Source organism: Camelus bactrianus, chromosome 19, assembly GCF_048773025.1.
Source record: "Camelus bactrianus isolate YW-2024 breed Bactrian camel chromosome 19, ASM4877302v1, whole genome shotgun sequence".
Classification (NCBI taxonomy): domain Eukaryota; kingdom Metazoa; phylum Chordata; class Mammalia; order Artiodactyla; family Camelidae; genus Camelus; species Camelus bactrianus.
The window spans coordinates 38,194,932-38,212,374 of record NC_133557.1 but is presented as its reverse complement, the minus strand read 5'-3'; the positions used below and the strand labels follow the sequence as shown (position 1 = coordinate 38,212,374).

General features: G+C 43.5%; 1 protein-coding gene across 4 annotated transcripts in view; it reads right to left on the bottom strand.

Moving 5' to 3' along the window:
- The window catches only part of BFSP1 (beaded filament structural protein 1), a 52,573-nt gene that overhangs the window by 34,860 nt on the left and 270 nt on the right, over nt 1-17,443 (bottom strand). Inside the window, exons 1-2 of one of the 4 annotated variants that reach the window (XM_045508682.2) lie at nt 7,943-17,287; nt 4,692-4,779 (exon numbers count right to left, since the gene is read on the bottom strand). The exons of 1 other annotated variant lie outside the window; for it this stretch is intronic. Coding sequence is in view for 1 of the 3 variants with exons in the window: in XM_045508681.2 (XP_045364637.1) it covers nt 7,943-7,975 (33 nt within the window). In the remaining 2 variants the exon portion in view is untranslated. Of the gene's footprint in view, nt 1-4,691; nt 4,780-7,942; nt 17,288-17,443 lie in introns of those variants that run through there. 2 more of the 4 variants (XM_045508681.2, XM_010972899.3) reach the window with 2 other exon arrangements.

Sequence of the window (17,443 nt, the reverse complement as noted above, 5' to 3'; positions counted from 1 at the left end):
ATGGAGGGAGAAACACACTTGAACACAAAGCTCTGTCTCCAGCTGCACACACATTGTTGATTTTGAAAGCTTTCTGGAAAGTGAAGCCATAGATTCAAACACAATCAAAGGTAGGAGGGCATGAAACATCCAACCTGCTTTTCTCAGAGTCTAACACAGAAACCAAAGCGAATGTCAACAAACCCAAATTTGTTTGATGACAGATGTATTCCTTGCGGTTTTTGACTGATGGGCACCAACAAAAGTCATGACACCTAAATGCAAAGCACGATCTTTTTCTTTTTTTAATTGAAGTATGGTCAGTTTACAATGTTGTGTCAATTTCTGGTGCACAGCACAATGCTTCAGTCATACATGAACATATGTATATTCGTTTTTCATATTCTTTTTCACCATAAGCTACTATAAGATATCGAATATAGTTCCCTGTGCTATACAGTATAAACTTGTTTATCTGTTTTATATATACCAGTTAGTATCTGCAAATCTCAAACTCCCAATTTATCCCTTCCCACTCCCTTCCCGCTCCCTTGCCACCTGGTAACCAGAAGTTTGTTTTCTATGTCTGTGAGTCTGTCTCTATGTTATAAATAAGTTCTTTTTTTTTTTTTTTTTTTTTTTTTTTAGATTCCACATATGAGTGATATCATGTGGTATTTTTCTTTCTCTTTCTGGCTTACTTCACTTAGGATGACATTCTCCAGGGGCATCCATGTTGCTGCAAATGGCATTAATTTATTTTTTTATGGCAAAGCATGATGTTGAATAGGATTCTAGACCAGAAAACCAATAACCAAAAAAAGTTATCAAGGAACATAATTGTGATGATTGATGAAATTTGAATATGGAAAATGGGTTAGATAGTAATATTGTAAGTGTTAAAATGCCTGATTTTGATCATTGTGCCATGGCATATGAGCAAATGACCTTGTTCTCAGGAAATACATGCTGGTTTAAGGAATAATTAATTACGCACAATATCCAACTTACTTGCAATGGTTCAGAAAATAAATAATATATATGCATATATAATGTACACATATATAAATACCTAGAATAATAAAGCAAATGGAGAAACATGTAATAATTGGTGGATTTAGGTAAAGGAAATATGGGAGTACCCCGTACTAATCCTGTAACTTTTCTTTAAGTCTGAAATTATAACAAAAGAAAAAGCTACCCTCCAAAATCCCAAACACCTCTGGAAAAATTGTGCTGAGAATAGATGCTTCTTAATGACAACAAAAAAATGCAAAAGTGCTCCTGATTCACCAGATGGTATTGCGGTGTCAGCAACCAGGGTTTCGTGGATGACTAGGGTAGGAGTTTAATACACTAAGATGAAGGGATTTTGAGATGTATCTGGACTCGCCTTCCCTGAGCACCGGACAATGGGGTACAGCCTTGGAATGCTGTCGAGACACTGTCACACCTACTCACTCATCACCACTCTGGTTATGCTTGAAAAGTGGCCATACGCATGCCCATGACCTCAGGGGTGCAGAAGTGAGTCATTGTCCCAGCAGGCGCCATCCACAGGAGCACATTTGGAGAAGTCTCTTTCACAGTTATAATTTCTTGTGGATTTCAGTCTAGCCATGTGATTCATATTTCTGCTCTGTACTTCTCTTTAGGATGCCATTAAACAGACCCACCACTGCACCCAAGTCGGGTCAACCTACATCTGAACCACAACCCCTTTTCCTCTGGGAATAGATTATCAAGTGGTCTGATGTATCATCGAGCCATAGTTGGCCAACTGGCATACTCGTTTTGCCCTAAAAGAAAGATGTTCCAGACGCCAATTTGTACCACTTAGGAAGTAGACCCCAAGAAATCAGGCACAAGCATCCATGAAGGCATTTCTAATAGAAATAGACAAGTACAGATTTAATCATGCATCTGGTATACCCATGGTTTTTGTAGGTCCATATCTACTTTCTTATTGATATCAAGAGGACCTGGCTGAACTACTTCATAAGGCTGAACTTACCTTCCAAAGTTTACCAACTTCTCAGCTTTGATCCGAAATTGGGAGAGATGATATCCAAGCTATTTTATCAACTGTTTTCAGATTCTGCACAGAGGGATAGTAAGACTGTACATTTTAAGCCCAGACTTTCAACTCTCAGGCCTAAATTCCATATGAAGTTTTCTAATGACAGTTCTAATGATAGCCAAGTTGCAGAAGATTGCCACTGTTTGGCAGGCACATAGTGTTACCGAATCCAAGCTCATACTGCTCGCTACATGACAGGCCAATAAACTGAGGGACAAGTGGTTGGGGCAAGGAATAGCAACTTCATTTGGAAACCCAGCAGACTGAGAGAATGGTGGACTAGCATCCCAAAGAACTGTCTTACCCAAGTTAGAATTCGGCTTCTTTTATACTAAAAGGGGAGTGGGTGTGGCTGGTTGTTGCAAACTTCTTGGTGCTGGAATCCTTCCTTCTTGCAGTTGACCCCTTAGGTCTGGTCACAATGTTCTATAAATCTCCAGCAAGGCAAATGTGATTTCCTGTTCTGCAACTTTTTATCTCTATGTGAATGGAAAAGTATTACACCTTTAAATGTCAGAGCCCTGAGAATTTCAGGCTGCAGGTAACATTCTTTTACAAACAGTGCAGAGCTGGCATGACTCAGCACAGGCAACAGAGCACAAAGGTTAGAGCTAAAGGAACAGATCCAACATGGAGTCAGGTTTGTTCTTCTCTGTTACAATAGGTCTGGCCAAAATTCAAAGAACTACCTATTCCAACCATCTGACTTGTCAGTTCTTTTGGAAAAGGGCGCTCAGTGATGTGGATATCATCACCCTGATGTTCCACTGTCTACTATCTGCTCATGGTTGATGTCCACTGACTCTCACCCCTTCATTTATTTAAAATTTTTGTCATCTGGCTTTTATTCTCACCCAGCAGATACCACCCTTTACTTCATCTGCCTGTGTCCCTGGGTTTTGAAACCAATATTTTCCTTAATCCTTTGTACCTCCTACACATCAGCTCATGCATATTCATTTATGAAAATGGATGCCACGAGAGGTCTTCAGTTCCACACACCCACGCCCTCCATAGGCTGAGCCAAGACACCTTTCTGGCTAAGCCTCCACCTCTCCACTTTCCTGGCAGAACTGCCCATATGATTATTCCCACTAGACTGCAGCTCTTTGAGTATAGGGCCAGTATCAATGCTGTTCATTCCCCAATGGCCATCCTCCACTAGAGGATCCCCCCAGAGATCCATCCTTCCCCAGGCTGCTCAAAACCCTAAAAGGCTGGCCCTCAGATGGCATCACCTACCTTCCGTGTCCCTTGGCTTCCAGTAGGGTTTGGCAAATGAGAGTCACTGGCCAGAGGTCAGAGAGATTCCCATCCCACACCCTCACCCTCTAGGCATAATCACTTCTGCTGCTGCTGGTTTCTGGACCCTTCACTGTGCTTTGTGGATTCCCCTAATTCTGCTCACGAGTCTAGAGATTGTCCCTTCACTAAATTCTCTTTAGACTGTTTATTCCCTTTATTTTCTGCTAGATACAGAAGAACCCTGACAGATACAATACCTCATTCATCAAGTAGGGAAGCTTCTGACACAAAGTAGCCTGATAAAATGAATTCAAGAGTGGAAGAATCTTAGAAACTTGAAAGACAAAGTTTTTGAATGTTGGGAGGCTCATCTTGAAAGTTTTGAATGGGGCAGCTGGGTACCAGTTGGTCAGAGATGCAGCATGAAGCTCTTATCAACAGCTGTACCAGTGGCCTGGTCCTCGCACCCCACATTCCCTGACTGAGCTGCTTCACAGGCCAAGGGCAAGGTCAGTAGCAGCCCTACACTGAGATTTGCTTTGCTTTCCCCCGTGATGGCTCTGTTCCTTTCAACTTTCATCGTTAGAGGAAATATATAAGGACACAAAAGCATACATTTGTTAAGAAAGAAAACTGCGCTCCAGTCAGCAGAATGACTGTAGCTACAAGACACACTAAAAGGAAAAGTTAATTCCTTAGAACAGAGCTTCTATTTTAAGAAGATGGGAAGAAAGAAGAGATGTCCTCAAGTGATGGATAATGAAGACACTTCCCAGACATCCTCAAAGGCTGCGGTTTTCAGACATAAAACCTAAAACAAAATGCACGACAAAGGAGGGTACCCAAGTCAGATTCTGCCTGCTTATTTTGTTCTGTGGTCAGCCTCTGCTGAACATAGCAGTTTAAACTCAAGCCACAGAGCGTGAGTGGTCCCTGTCTCTAACATGCCTTTGGACTGTCCTCAATGACCCTAACTTGTGGTCAATTCTCTAAAGGCACATTGCTTTTTCAAGACAACCTGAGTTTTCGGGTAATACACACACTGGATTTGAAAATGCCACTTTGCCAGGATTTGTGACGTGATGTCCTCGTGACCTCTAAGACCAATTCCAGGGCAGCGCAGAGCCAACAAGCCAGTGTTCCCAAGCCTGCACTTGGGTCCTGAATTTGGCTGAGTCCCTGCAGTACTCTTCTGGAGCTGCCTCTTAGGAGCTCATAAGACCCAATTGTTAAGTATTCAGGAATTTGGGGAGCTGGTTGATACCTCGTTGGAGCTTGAAATCAACATGTGGGAATATTTACACCATAGGAATTGACAAACACCATAAGGAGACTTCTGGACATCCTCCCCCTGAAAGTTGTTCAACATTTACTGGCATCACATTACCTGTGAAATAATTTAGATCCATCTCTCCAGTGTGTGGCAGAAATCGATAGGGAGAAATTTCTGATGTCCTTTCTTCAGGCTCTGCCAGCTCAAAAGAAAATCAGGCTTTATGTTATGTAAAATGGGACCCTAAATTTAAATGCTCAGTTAAACAAAATTAGACTAGAATTAGCATATACAGCCTGATACAATGGCTTGTTTTGATTTCAAGTTGGCTCAAGAAGTTTCTGAAAATTAACTTATGATAAATTGCCTTATAAAGTTAAAATGCCTTCCAAAACTTTATGGGGCCATTTCAAAAACTGGGGAAGTCAGCCAGTAAATTAAAGTGCATCTCTATACAGAAAGAAAGAGATTTATCTCAAAAACAAGTTTAGGCCCAGCTGGGAGAATTGGTCTCTATTTCAGTGCAAAAGGAGATCGTAATCCCTAGTGAATCTCAAGATTTTTTTTTTTTCCCCATGAAATAATGGCTGACCATTGGCTCTATTGTTTTTGGCCAAGTTTTCTACCAAAACAAGAATTTTGCAACTGCAATGACCTAACTTGGGAAACAATTTGATAACATTTGTAGGAAGCACAAAACATTTGTTCTACTCTATCTGAAGACCAGCCATGGGACTAGGAGGAGAGCATAATATTTTGCCTCAAAACAAAGAAAAAAATTAATAAGGTCAGTGGCTGGAAGACTATTTCAGTTCAAATGAAGGTCATCCAGAGCCTGTGAAACGTTGTCTTTCAAACCGGTAATGAACACGCCTCACACAACATCACGACCAGCTAAAATCTTGGACCCATTCAGCTGGTTATTAGGGCATAAATGGAGAGCTTTATTATACAATAAATTGTAAAGTGGGCAGCTAGCTTGGACCAAAAAAACAGCAAGAACAGTGGTTAGCTGCAAAAATGGAGTTACATGTTTGAAGAACCAGGAGGAAGTTTCTTGATGTGGTCGGGGGTAAAAATGAAAGCTTCTTGTGATAACTCAGAGTTCAGTTGGATGAGGGCAGACAATACAAGTTAGGCAACATTGTTATTGCTGATTGATTTTTTTAAAAAATCAATCAATTCAACTGTCAGCAAAAGCCTATTAAATATGACCAGTGAAGTTATTTGAAGTAATGTGATATACTGTGTCATAGGACATATGGGTTACAACCATGATGCCTGAGTTAAATAGCCCACCTTTGAAGCCTTCATGACCCATTAGCTATGTGATCTCAGAACAGAGACTTAATCTCTCTCAGCCGCACATGCCTCATCTGTAAGCTGGAGGTGACAGTAGTTCCCAAAAGATGCTGTGAGGGTTAGATGATGTGCTTACAATGGTGTGTGGCACATAGTAAGTGCTTGATAAATATTAGCCACTATTTTTGGCAAGTAGCCTGACTTGCTTCAAGCATTCATCTTGGCTTGGAATCCCCCAGAAGTGGGCTCTGAGGCAAGGATTCAAGTACTAGCACAGTTGACGCTCTGCATCCGTGGGCTCCAATCAACCGCAGATGAAAAATATTTGGGAAAAAAAAAGTTCCAGAAAGTTCCAAAAAGCAAAACTTGGATTTGCCTATGCTTGTGCACCTATTTACATAGCATTTGCATTGTCTTTACAGCTATTTACACAGCACTGCATTAGATATTATAAGTAATCTGGAGATGATTGAAAGTATAAGGGAGGGAGTGCATAGGTTATATGCAAATACTATGTCATTTTATGTAAGGGACTTGAGCATTTGGAGTGGGGGTACCTGGAACCAATCCCCTGTGAATATCGAGGGAGGCCCACAGTGTGTTTGGGAGAGGATCCCGGGACACCAGGAGATGACTGGGGAAGGGAGGCAGGGCAGGGAAGGCAGTGAATCATGGGGGTGTTACCACAATTACCACTGTGGGCATCTGGGGACTCTAGGAGACAGCACAAGACACCCCACAGAGATACCCCACCCAAAGGGTGAGGAAGCTGGGTTCTTATCCACCAACTCCCAGTCCCCCTCTGGTTGAAGGCTGCTTGGGAGGGCATTAACTATCTAGGATGTGGGACAGAAAACGGCACGTGGCTCAGAGTAAGCAGCCCTCAGCGTTAGAGGAAAGACGTGCTAAGGGAATGCCAGGGGGTGCTGGCAGCAGCAGCCAGAGCTCTGAATCATTGTCTTCAGATCATTAAATGAGCTGAAGTTCCTCTACATATTTGCCAGGTCAACCCTATAGTGACAATAATGCAACAAAACAAAACAAAAACTGCATTCATTCTATGCTGGTTTTAACCTAGAGAGTTAAGATAAGAAATAAATTAGGTAACTTAAAAAAATTGTTAAGTTCCCATCTAATCAACTCAGCCTTGAGTTTAAACCCTAATTCTGACTCGAACTGCTTACCTCTTCCTCGATATCTGTCACTTGAAGCTGGAAATGTACCTAATATTTTTCACAGTGCTGTGGAGTAGCCAAGTTTTCGTGAAGAAGGCAAAAAAAAAAATCCCTGTTTCCAAAAATCACTAAGCTTTAACAGCTGCAATAACACGCTTCCCCAGTAACTGAAACCACTTAAGTATTTAGGAAAAATAACATAGAAAGATTTTCCCATGCATCCAGACAGAGGTTCAAATACTAAAGCGATAAGTAACACCGATCAACTCCATTCCTAAACTGAGAAATTTATGTTACATAATCTGATCTTATGTGTCTCTTTCATGTGAAAAGGGGCAAGTCAGTATATACGGCAAACATTTCTAAAATAAATTACAGCCTCAGAGAAAAAGATTGATTGATTTGGCTACATAAAATATAGACCTTTTTGTCCCACAAACACACATACAAAAAAAACCCAACAGCAACAACAATCCCTACACAATGTTAGAGTCTGATCAAAAAATGAGGGGAAGGTTTGCATATTGGACAAAAGACAAAGTACTATATAAAGAAAGATTACAAATCAATAAGAGAGGACAAATATCCAATAGAAAAGTGGGCAAAGAACAAAAGCAGTTGAGAATTTTATATGCTACAGAGTGATCATTCACGGTGTTTTCAGATGTAAAGGAAAAAAACAAAACATATTTAAGTGGTCCAAGTTCCTAAAGCAAATGATTACTTTAGAGTTTCATATGAAATATTAAAGTTTAAGGAGGAAGGCGCATGGTCCAAAAACATGAAAAGACATTCAGGCTCATTATTCGTCAGATACTGCAGATATAAAATGAGCAAGTGGTACCTCCCAATAAATCGGTGAGGATTTAAAAGATCATAAATACCTACCTGACACTGACGTGGGTCCAGGGACCTGCACATCCATACACTATTCCTGGGAAGGTGGTATTTCAAGAAAGCAAACTGAAACACGCTTCATATTTCTTTAAAAAGCTCAAGAACTTTGACCTAGCAACTCCACGCACAGGAATTTAGCCTGAGGAAGTAACTGGACAAAGGTCTGAACGTATTGTCAGTGGATGTTGTGCCAGCCAGGACCTCCCAGAGAGACAGAACTAACGTAATACGTATATATTTAGAGGGAGAGATTGATGGATTGTAAATAATTGGCTTATATGCTCGCAGGGGGCTAGAAAGTCTGAAACCCATAGAACAGGCTGGCAGTTCAGATAAGCCTTGATTTGCAGTCTTGCGTCTGAGATCACTTAGTGCAGGGGAGCAGGCTGGCAAGTCAGGGAGAATTTCTACTGTTACCGCCTTGAACTGAATTCCTTTTTCTCCAGGAAACCTGTTTTTTTGTTTTTTTGTCTTTTTTAAATTGAAGTATAATTGATTACAATGTTAATTTCAGGTGTACAGCATAGTGATTCAGTTACACACACATATATATTCCTTTTATATTCTTTTTCATTATAGGCTATTACAAGATATTGAATGTAGTTCCCTATGCTCTACATTAGAACCTTGTTGTTTATCTACTATATGTATAGTAGTTTGTTAAAAATCACTTTTTTAATTATTGGATTAAAAGGTGATGGGACTATGAACTGGAGACACATTTTCTTTCTTATACATTTTCAGGATTTTTTTCCCCAATAAACCTGCCTTTTTTTATAACCAGGGGAAAAAAATGCAACAAAGCAATTTCCATTCTGTAGTTTTTTTTACTGCTCTTTGGCTCAACCAGCAAAATTAACCAGGTCCCATCTGTACCACAACTCAGGGCCCAGAGGGCCCCATTCCCTTGGCAGCCAGCAAGGTGTTCTTGCCAGAGCCATCCCGGCAACTGTGGCCTCTGTGGCTGCCAGCATCACCATGGCTACCTGCATCACCGTGGCTGCCAGCATCACTGCGGCTGCCTGCAGATGCAATCCTGCCACAGTCTCCGGGGCAGGGAGAGCTCCCTCCGTCATGTTGCCATGCTTATTAATATAAGATGAGCAGAGAAGCAAAGGGAGGAAAAACAGAGAGGGGCAAAGTCCTGTGTCCTCAGCACTGACACCAGGCCCCGGGCGCATCTCCCTGGTTAATCTCGCTCCCGCAGAGTCTCTCTCTCGGGAGAAACTGGAGACAAGTTTCCCAGCAGCTGGGTCAGAGGGCCGTCAGGTGCAGTGTTTTGTTACACATCCCTTCCCACCGCACTCGTGTTCCAGCCCGTGCCGGGCACCTCAAGGTGGATTCTCTACAAGAGCAGATGGAGTGACTTTAGCTGTTGCTCTGTCCTCCAGCCTCCCCCGCACCGTGTTCTGGGGTCTTGATCCTGGGTGTCTACACCCATTCCAACACAGCCTCTCTTTCCAAAGGATGCCTTTGTGTCGGTGTTGGGTGGTAGGAGGGTCACCGGCAGGACCTGGCAGACTGACAGAAACACCTTCTCAGATTTGGTGCTTCCTCCTGGGTCTCTGGCGTGGGACCCTCACAGGCATGATGGTCCCTTAATCCATTTTATGTGAGACGTGGAGCTGTGGCCTTTTCTCACTTTTATTTCTTTATCAGTCCCCCTCACCATGGATTTACTATGACTCCAGAATGTAAAGTGTGTGCGTGTGTGTGTAGCCAACCTTAAAGAACACTGCTGTTACGTGAGGCTGCTCTGCTGATAAACTAAGTTACACGGGATAAACCAGCTGAAGGGGAGATTTTGGTAAGTTGTTACACCAGCCTTTCCACTGGGTATGAATGTTAGTATATTACTTTCCTTAGAAAATAAAATCAGCTGATGGAAGGTAAGGTGATGCTGACTTTGTTTCATGAGAAATAAGAACTCTACTCAGACGGAGCCCACCCGTTATTTGTGGCTCAGACTTTCTATGTTTTCCAGGAAACAAGTGGATATTCTGGGTTCTTAACATCTCCCCAGAATGTGGTTTCTACTACACAGAGAGAGGGAGGAACTTTCACTCAGGAAAGAAAATATTTCTTTTCTTTCCTTTTCTTTTTTTTCCTGAGGGGAAGCTATTTCCAGCTATGCCCTCATTCATTTTTATGGTTGGTAAAGCATTTTCTTTGTATTAGCCAAAAAGACTAAAGTATAAAACCAGAAGCTTCTGAGATGGCTTCTTAGCCAGGACGATACTGCAGCCATCTCCGCTTCTGGACTCGGGAAAAACAGATGCAATCGCGGCTGGCCAGGAAGGCCACCTCACAGAATTCAGGAAGTGCTTTCTGCTCTTTTTTCTCTGAAAACTTGGAAGTGCAGTCCCAGTTTGTTTGTTGACTACGCTGTTCTTGTTTCTTGTTACCATAGCGTCTGGCTTAGTTGAGTGTTTCTTATGTCAAGCTACTGCTGGGCCAGTATTTACCATTTTAGAAATTTCCATGAGTCATAAAATAAACCTGAACCCTGCTGTGCCTTCTATGGGCGCCTTTTTCCTAGAGTTGTTTAAAATAAAAGGGAAAAATGCTAAATCTGGATTTCTCAGCATTTATCAGATCCATGGGTCGAGGATCCTTCTCTGAGACTTCAAAGCCGTTCAAGGTGTACCCCCCTTTTGCCTGCAGCCCCCTTCGTGCCCTGCAGCCCAGGGCTCTCTCCAGAGCCCCAGGCTGAGGCTGGGAAGGAAAGGAAGCCATCAAGGTTTGAAGTGAGGAAGTGACTCACGGGCACAAAGGGTGGGAAGGAAGGTTTTCCACAGGAGCGAGAAATATAAATGAGCAAGTGATTCTTCCATCTCCGGCGTGGAAAATCTTACGAGGGGACCACCTCTTCATGACTGAGCCTGAATTTATTGACCCCGAAAAATAGAAAATACAGAAATGACTGTAAGTTGTGACATGTCTGCTTCTCCTTGACATGAAGAGTACGTGACATGAATGCTATTTTTCTCCCTTGGTGACAATCAGCTCCCTTTCTTTCCCCAGATGTGGTCAACTGAGAAGAAACCCACTAGGCCACAGCCTGGACAATTACAGCAACTTCCTGATTTTGCTGTAAAAGTCAGCCCTGTGTGAAGAGCCCAGGGCCTAGAGTTTAGAAATGAAAACTCAAGGGTCTGCCTCAGTATGACTAGAATAAGGATCCTCTACAAATTGCTAATACTGCGCTAGGATACTCAGTAAAACTTCCGTTTTGCGCAGGCATCACATTTTTGAGCTAAAGGGGTTAAACTCAACACCTTCAGTTTGCAGGTGAGGGCAAGGAGGCCCAGAGAGGGGCACTGTGCAAGAGGTCACACGGCCGGGGAAAGCTGGAGCTGGTGACAGTGGTGTCACACACCTCCCTGCAAGACGGATGATAGAAATATTTGGCATCTTAGTGGTAAAACCAAAACAGTTCTACAGAAAGGCACTTGAATCTCACATCACAGCCACTGTCCCTTCGCCGTTTCTGGTGGAGCTGCCTTTGAGCCTGCTTTGAGGCCTCATTGGGCAGAGCTGGGTGTCTCTGGCCGAAGTATCATTTGAAATCCTCCTCCCACCCCTAGAAGAAGGGCAAACTAGGAAGCACAGCAGAGCAGCCCCTGAAGGCAAAAATCAATCAATTAATTAATTAAAAAATTACATTTATATCTACCTGGGTATCTTGGTCCATAGAGCCTAATTTTTTGGTAGAAACATTTGGTGTTCTTTCCTTCCAAACATCAATCTCTGACCTTAGACATCTCTTCCGTACTCATAATCACCAACCTTGGTGAGAAATCACGTCGGGAGTGAACGCTCACTTCCTTCCTCTCCGGATGCCTCACTCACTCAGATCCAGTAACATCTCCCCACTAGATCTGTCCACCAACAGGCTCCCGAGAATCCCCAAGGGACCCTGGGTGGCGTTCATCTTAGCGTGGATCTGTTTTCACTAGAGATCTCCCTGTGGCAGGGCCCATGACGTACTCATCTTCATATTCCTGGTGGCGAACACGGTCACAGCTGGCACACAGCGGGATCCCCACAAACAGCTGTCAGATCTGACTGAAAACTATTTCAAAGTGGCATCCCACCGTGAATGCAGTGCTTTGCCTCCAAACACAAACTTTCATTTTTTAACCCTTACCTCCTCTTCTTCACAGGAAAAATTCAGGTGGTAAAAATAGACGGGATGGCACAAACATCCTTTAAAAAGGGAAGGCTTTCTAGGACTCCTCCTTGGTTAGCGTGCATTAGATTGAACCATAAGAAATTCCTGCTTTTCTAAGTCAAAGCTAGTTGAGTGCTGCCCTTTTCCTATGTTCAGACTAATGTAAGTGCAAATAATATACCTACAAACACATCGCGTTATACTTGACTCTCAAAGGGAACGTATGGCCCAAGCGGGTGAATAACCATTGGTCAGGACTGTTGAGCCACCTCCTACTCCATTTTCTCAAGCAGCACACTGTTACCTGAAACACACATGCCGTGGTTGTTCAATTTTCAACGTTATAAAATAGCGGTATATGACTTTTACTCTGCTCTAAGGATTAACTGAGAAATCAGTGGTGTTACCATGTGGTACTGCACTGTTCTCAAGAATATACATAAATATATTTGGCCCTTTCCTAAAATAGATGCCCAGGCCCTCGGGGCTGCCTGGGCTGCCTGGTCTAGTAGGACTAGACTATGGTCAAGCAATGTCCAGAATGTATTTTCTACAGCTCCATTTGCTTCGTTTTGTATAAACCTCCGCTGTGGTGTTGAGGAAGCAACAAGGGGTCCCTAGTTCTCTTGTTCAGCATCACCGTGAGTCATGTGTCACGTGGCCTGAGAAGAAGAGTTGTAGGCTTGGGAGCAGATCACTTGTTCCCCTGAGCTCCTAAGGAACGTCTCTCCACCTCACCTCCTCAGGAAAATGGGACCAATAATAATATCTACCTATGATCATCACCATTAGTATCTCCCCATATCCATTTTCCCTTCTTCCTTGGTAAAGGAACCCCAGTTTCTTAGCTGAGCATGCTGCTGCAGCTCAGAGAAGAGACCACACTTCCAGCCTCCTTTGCAGCCATATGACTAAGCTCTGGTCAGTGAGATAAGAGGAGGAGGCCCGTCTGGTACTTCGAGGAAGTTTCTTTAAAAGGGAAGAGGTAGATGGTAGGTTTCTAGTTCCACGTGTAAAGAGTTCTGAAGCTGCCACTCTGTCCCAACAAGTACAAAGCTGAACAGACAACTCTCTTGGATCCGTAAGAGAGAGAGAGGAGGACACAGCGCAGGTCACCACCCCCAAAGCCGGAGACAGGCGGGGAAGTGAAGGGAGCTGTGGCTCACCTGAGCAGAGGGCAGACACACAAGTAGAAGCCACCGTGGGAACCTGTGCATGAAAACCGGAGCTGTGACTGACAAGTGGCTGGAGGCTCAGTGTGGACAAGTCTGAGGGCTAAAAACTCCAGGAGACTCAGTCCCGGGGGGACCCTTTACACTTCTGTTTTTGCCTTCTGAAGCTCTACCAGGTTCCCACAATAAGTATGAGAGAACAATCCCCTCCTGCTTCCAGCAGGGGAGGGGACAAGGGACCACTGAGGAATCCGTCCAAGTGCTGTGTTCTCCTTAACGAGGCCTGCCCTCAGGGGACGCTGGCTAACCAGAGCCTAGCCAATCAGGAGCCTGTCAGAGCCTAACTGATCTGGTGAGGGAAATGCTCAACTCCAGCTCACTCTAGCCAACCTGGAATTGGGGGGAGGGGCGGGACTGAGAAACACTTGTGCCATCCACAGTCCGGAGGCACAGGCTCAGAAAAAGACCGAGACCAAATGGCAGGAATAGAGAACGCGCCCCCTGCCCGCTACATCACCACCAGGCTACTAAAGGCCTATTCACCACAATTCCTTTTACCCAGTACACCATGTTCGGCTATCAAGCAAAACTTACAAGGCATGCTAAAAGACAACAAACAAACAAACAAAAACCCACAAAGAAATAAAGAACGCTGTTGTTGGGCTTCTTCGTAGACAGGACACAGCTGAGGAAAGAATCTCTGCTCTAGAGGATTTAGCAAAAGAATCCTCAAAACCGAAAAGGAAAGAGAAGCAGAACAGAAAATCCAAGGACTGTATGATAAGTACAAAAGGTGTAACATACAGGTAATGAGACTACCAGAAGGAGAAGGAAAACAGAAAGGAACAGAGGAAATATTTGAAACAGTGACTGAGAGTTTCCCCAAACTATTGTCAGACACCAAACCACAGACTCAAAGTTCAGAGAACACAAAGCAGGGTAACACCCCAAAAAACTACACCTAGGCATATCATTTTCAAATTACAAAAACATCAGAGATAAAGGAAAAAGTCCTGAAAGAAGGGAAAAAAAAATCTTACCTATAGAGGAGCAAGGATAAGATAAAAATAAGAGCAAAGAACAAGGGCAACAACGAGAAAACGGTCATGAGCGTTGCAGGTATTAATCCAACTATATCAATAATAAATCTGAATGTCAGTGGTGTAAATGCACCAGTTAAAAGATAGAGAATGCACCAAATAATAAAAAAAAGGTACCCAACCACATGTTGTCTACCAGAAACCCACTTTAAATATAAAGACACATACAGACTAAAAGTAAGTGGATGGAGAAAAAGATACCATGTTAACACGAATCAAAACAAAGCAGGTGTAGCTACATCAATTTCAGACAGAGCTGACTTCAGAACAAGGAGAGAACACAAAGGGACAAAGAAAGGCGTTACATAACATTAAGGAGGCAGTTCTCCTTTAAGACTTAATTCTTCACGTTGTACGCTCCCAACACCTAAGTGAGGCAAAACTGGCAGGACTTCAAGGAGAAACAGCTGAATCAACTATCACAGTTGGAGACTTCAATGCCACTCTGTCAAAGACAGACAAATCCAGATGGCAGAAAATCAAGAAAATCGGAAAGCAAGCTACAGGACACCACACAATGTGGATATATTCATATCTTTTTTTTTTTTTTTTTTTTGGTGGGAGGAAGGTAGTTAGGTTATTTATTTTCAGAGGAGGTACTGGGGATTGAACCCAGGACCTCATGCGTGCTAAGCATGCGCTCTATCACTCGAGCTATACCCTCCTCCCTATTCATATCTTACTATATGATTCAAATTACTTTTAGAAAAGACTACAGACGTAAATAAGGGTAGGGAAGAAAGAACTGGTAAGTTTGTGAAGAGATGCAGAGATGCTAAAAATAGTTACTCTGCAGAATATACTGACAGGGTTATGTCCTCTCACAAAAAAGGCTTTTCCAGACTATTAACACCTGTCTCCTTTCAAGTGCCTCATTAATGTATCCTCTCCCCTGCCACTCATATTCATGGTTTTAAATGAAAGTGCCTATATGCTCACATATTGTGAAGATGTTTTCAAAATGAGAAATGGAATCCACTCAGTCTCATATTTAAGGGGGGACCTTATGTTAAAACGTTTTTCCCTCTGTGGGATGAGAAGAAACAAAAATATCTAGGAAACTAATGTGTAAAGAAAAAGGTTAAAGTTCAATGGATTCTTAAGAAAAATGGGGGCTCATCTTACGTTACAATGAGCTGATATAAAAATTTGCCTGATGAGTTATTAAACAGCTTCACAGATACTTCACTTACTGAACAAACACGTATTAGACACCTCCAGGGGCTGTGCCAGTTCATATACGATGCCTCCCAAACAGCCCTTGGACCCAAGGAGCTCTCAGTCTAAACTGGTGGTGGCAGTAGCAAATGTGTATATAAATTACAGCTATACTAACAGCAGGGAAAATATAAGGCCTCAGTACCAAGTGTGATCTGAGAACTAGCAGCATCTGAATCACCTGAGGGCATCTGAGACACCACTTCCAAATCCCTGAATTTGTACTTTAACAAGATCCTCAGGTGGTCTGCATGCTTATCAAGCTTTAAGCAGAGATGAACTAACTGTGGGACTATACAAGGACCCACTAGTGCTCCCTTGGGAAGTGGTCAGAGGTCTCCAGACTGATGGGGTGATAGGAAGATTCCAGGGTGAGATACCAGCAGGCCCTTGATTATGACAGAGCAAGAAGGGTTCTGGAATGAGATGTTTAGTCTGGAAGGAAACTGGGGACTGCGGAAGATGTGGGAGACAGGACAGAAAAGGTAGGCTGAGGCCACAGGCAGAAGGGCCAGACTGACTTGCTGAGAATTCTGGAGGAAGCCACAGAAAATTTTAAGCAGTGAAGTGACAGGATCAGACTCTTATGTTTGGATGTAACCTTGGTGGCAGGATGGAGGAGGAAATGCAGAAGAGAGGCTGGAGCAGGCCCGACTTGTGTCCTTAAATGAGCAGGATTCAATTTTGGACTAGAAAGGAAGTCTTTAAAGACTTGGACGGTGGCATTGAGTCCCAGGCAGACAGAGAAACAAAGGGTTCCAGCTACAGCTGGATACAGGTGGATTCTTTCTTCTGGAAGTGTGACATACAACCAGCCACATTAGCATTACCTGGGAATTGACAGAAATGCAAATTCTTGGGTCTTACCCTAGATACACTGCCAGAAACTGAGTCTGGGGCACACAAATCTGACTTTGAGTAAGTTCTCTTTCAAGTTTAAAACTAGTACTCTAGCGTGCCAAAAATTTTGCGGCAGGTGGTAAAGGCTTAGAATTGCCACAGCTTTCTTTCTTAAAAAGAAATACAAAACACAGGAGAGTAACGAGAAATGAGTTTTTATGTTGAGTGGCCAGAATAAAAGCCACATATAATCTAGATTTTATATAGCGCCCAGGAAAAACAAAACCCATACTGACCATCTTGTCCAAAAGTCTCACATTTGGGGAATTAAAATAGTTTTGGTAGAGGCCAGAATGTTCTTCGGTAGCCTAAATTAAGTAAAACTTAATCATCCTGGTTGTAAATTCTTTGTTCCCTTTATTCCTCACAAAAACACCCTCAGGAAAAACGCTGGGATTCCTTCCGGCCCTCTGAAAACTGTGTTTCTGATGTAACCGTCCATTAAAAAGAAGCAATCCCAAATTAAAAACCTCCAAGACGGAGCAGCGGGGCTTGGCGCCACCGTCTCAAGGCAACTCCGCCGTTTCCCAGCCACACCCCTGCGGACTGCGGGGCCCCCTTCCCCGGCTGTTCCCAAAGATAAATAAATCACTCCTTGTTTTTCCCAGACCTGAAATTAGCTGTGACTCACAGAGCACTCTAAACGGCCACAGTCGCCTCGGGAAGAAGGAAAAATGTGCAGTTTCCCCCTCGCCTGAGGGCCCGACGTGCCGGGCTGGGCCAATCAGCGGAGGATGGCGGGAATCGCACCAAAGTAGGTAAAAAAATGCGGAACGCGTGCCCTCCGCCGGGGCCTGCGCCTGGGCTCCCGCGGGGCCTCCCTCCCGTCTCCTCCGCCGCGGGCCCCGCCTACCCTCTTTCTCCCACCCCGCTCCCCGTCCCGGGCTCCGCCCCCAGCGGCGGCGCACACCTGGCCAGGTGGCTACTT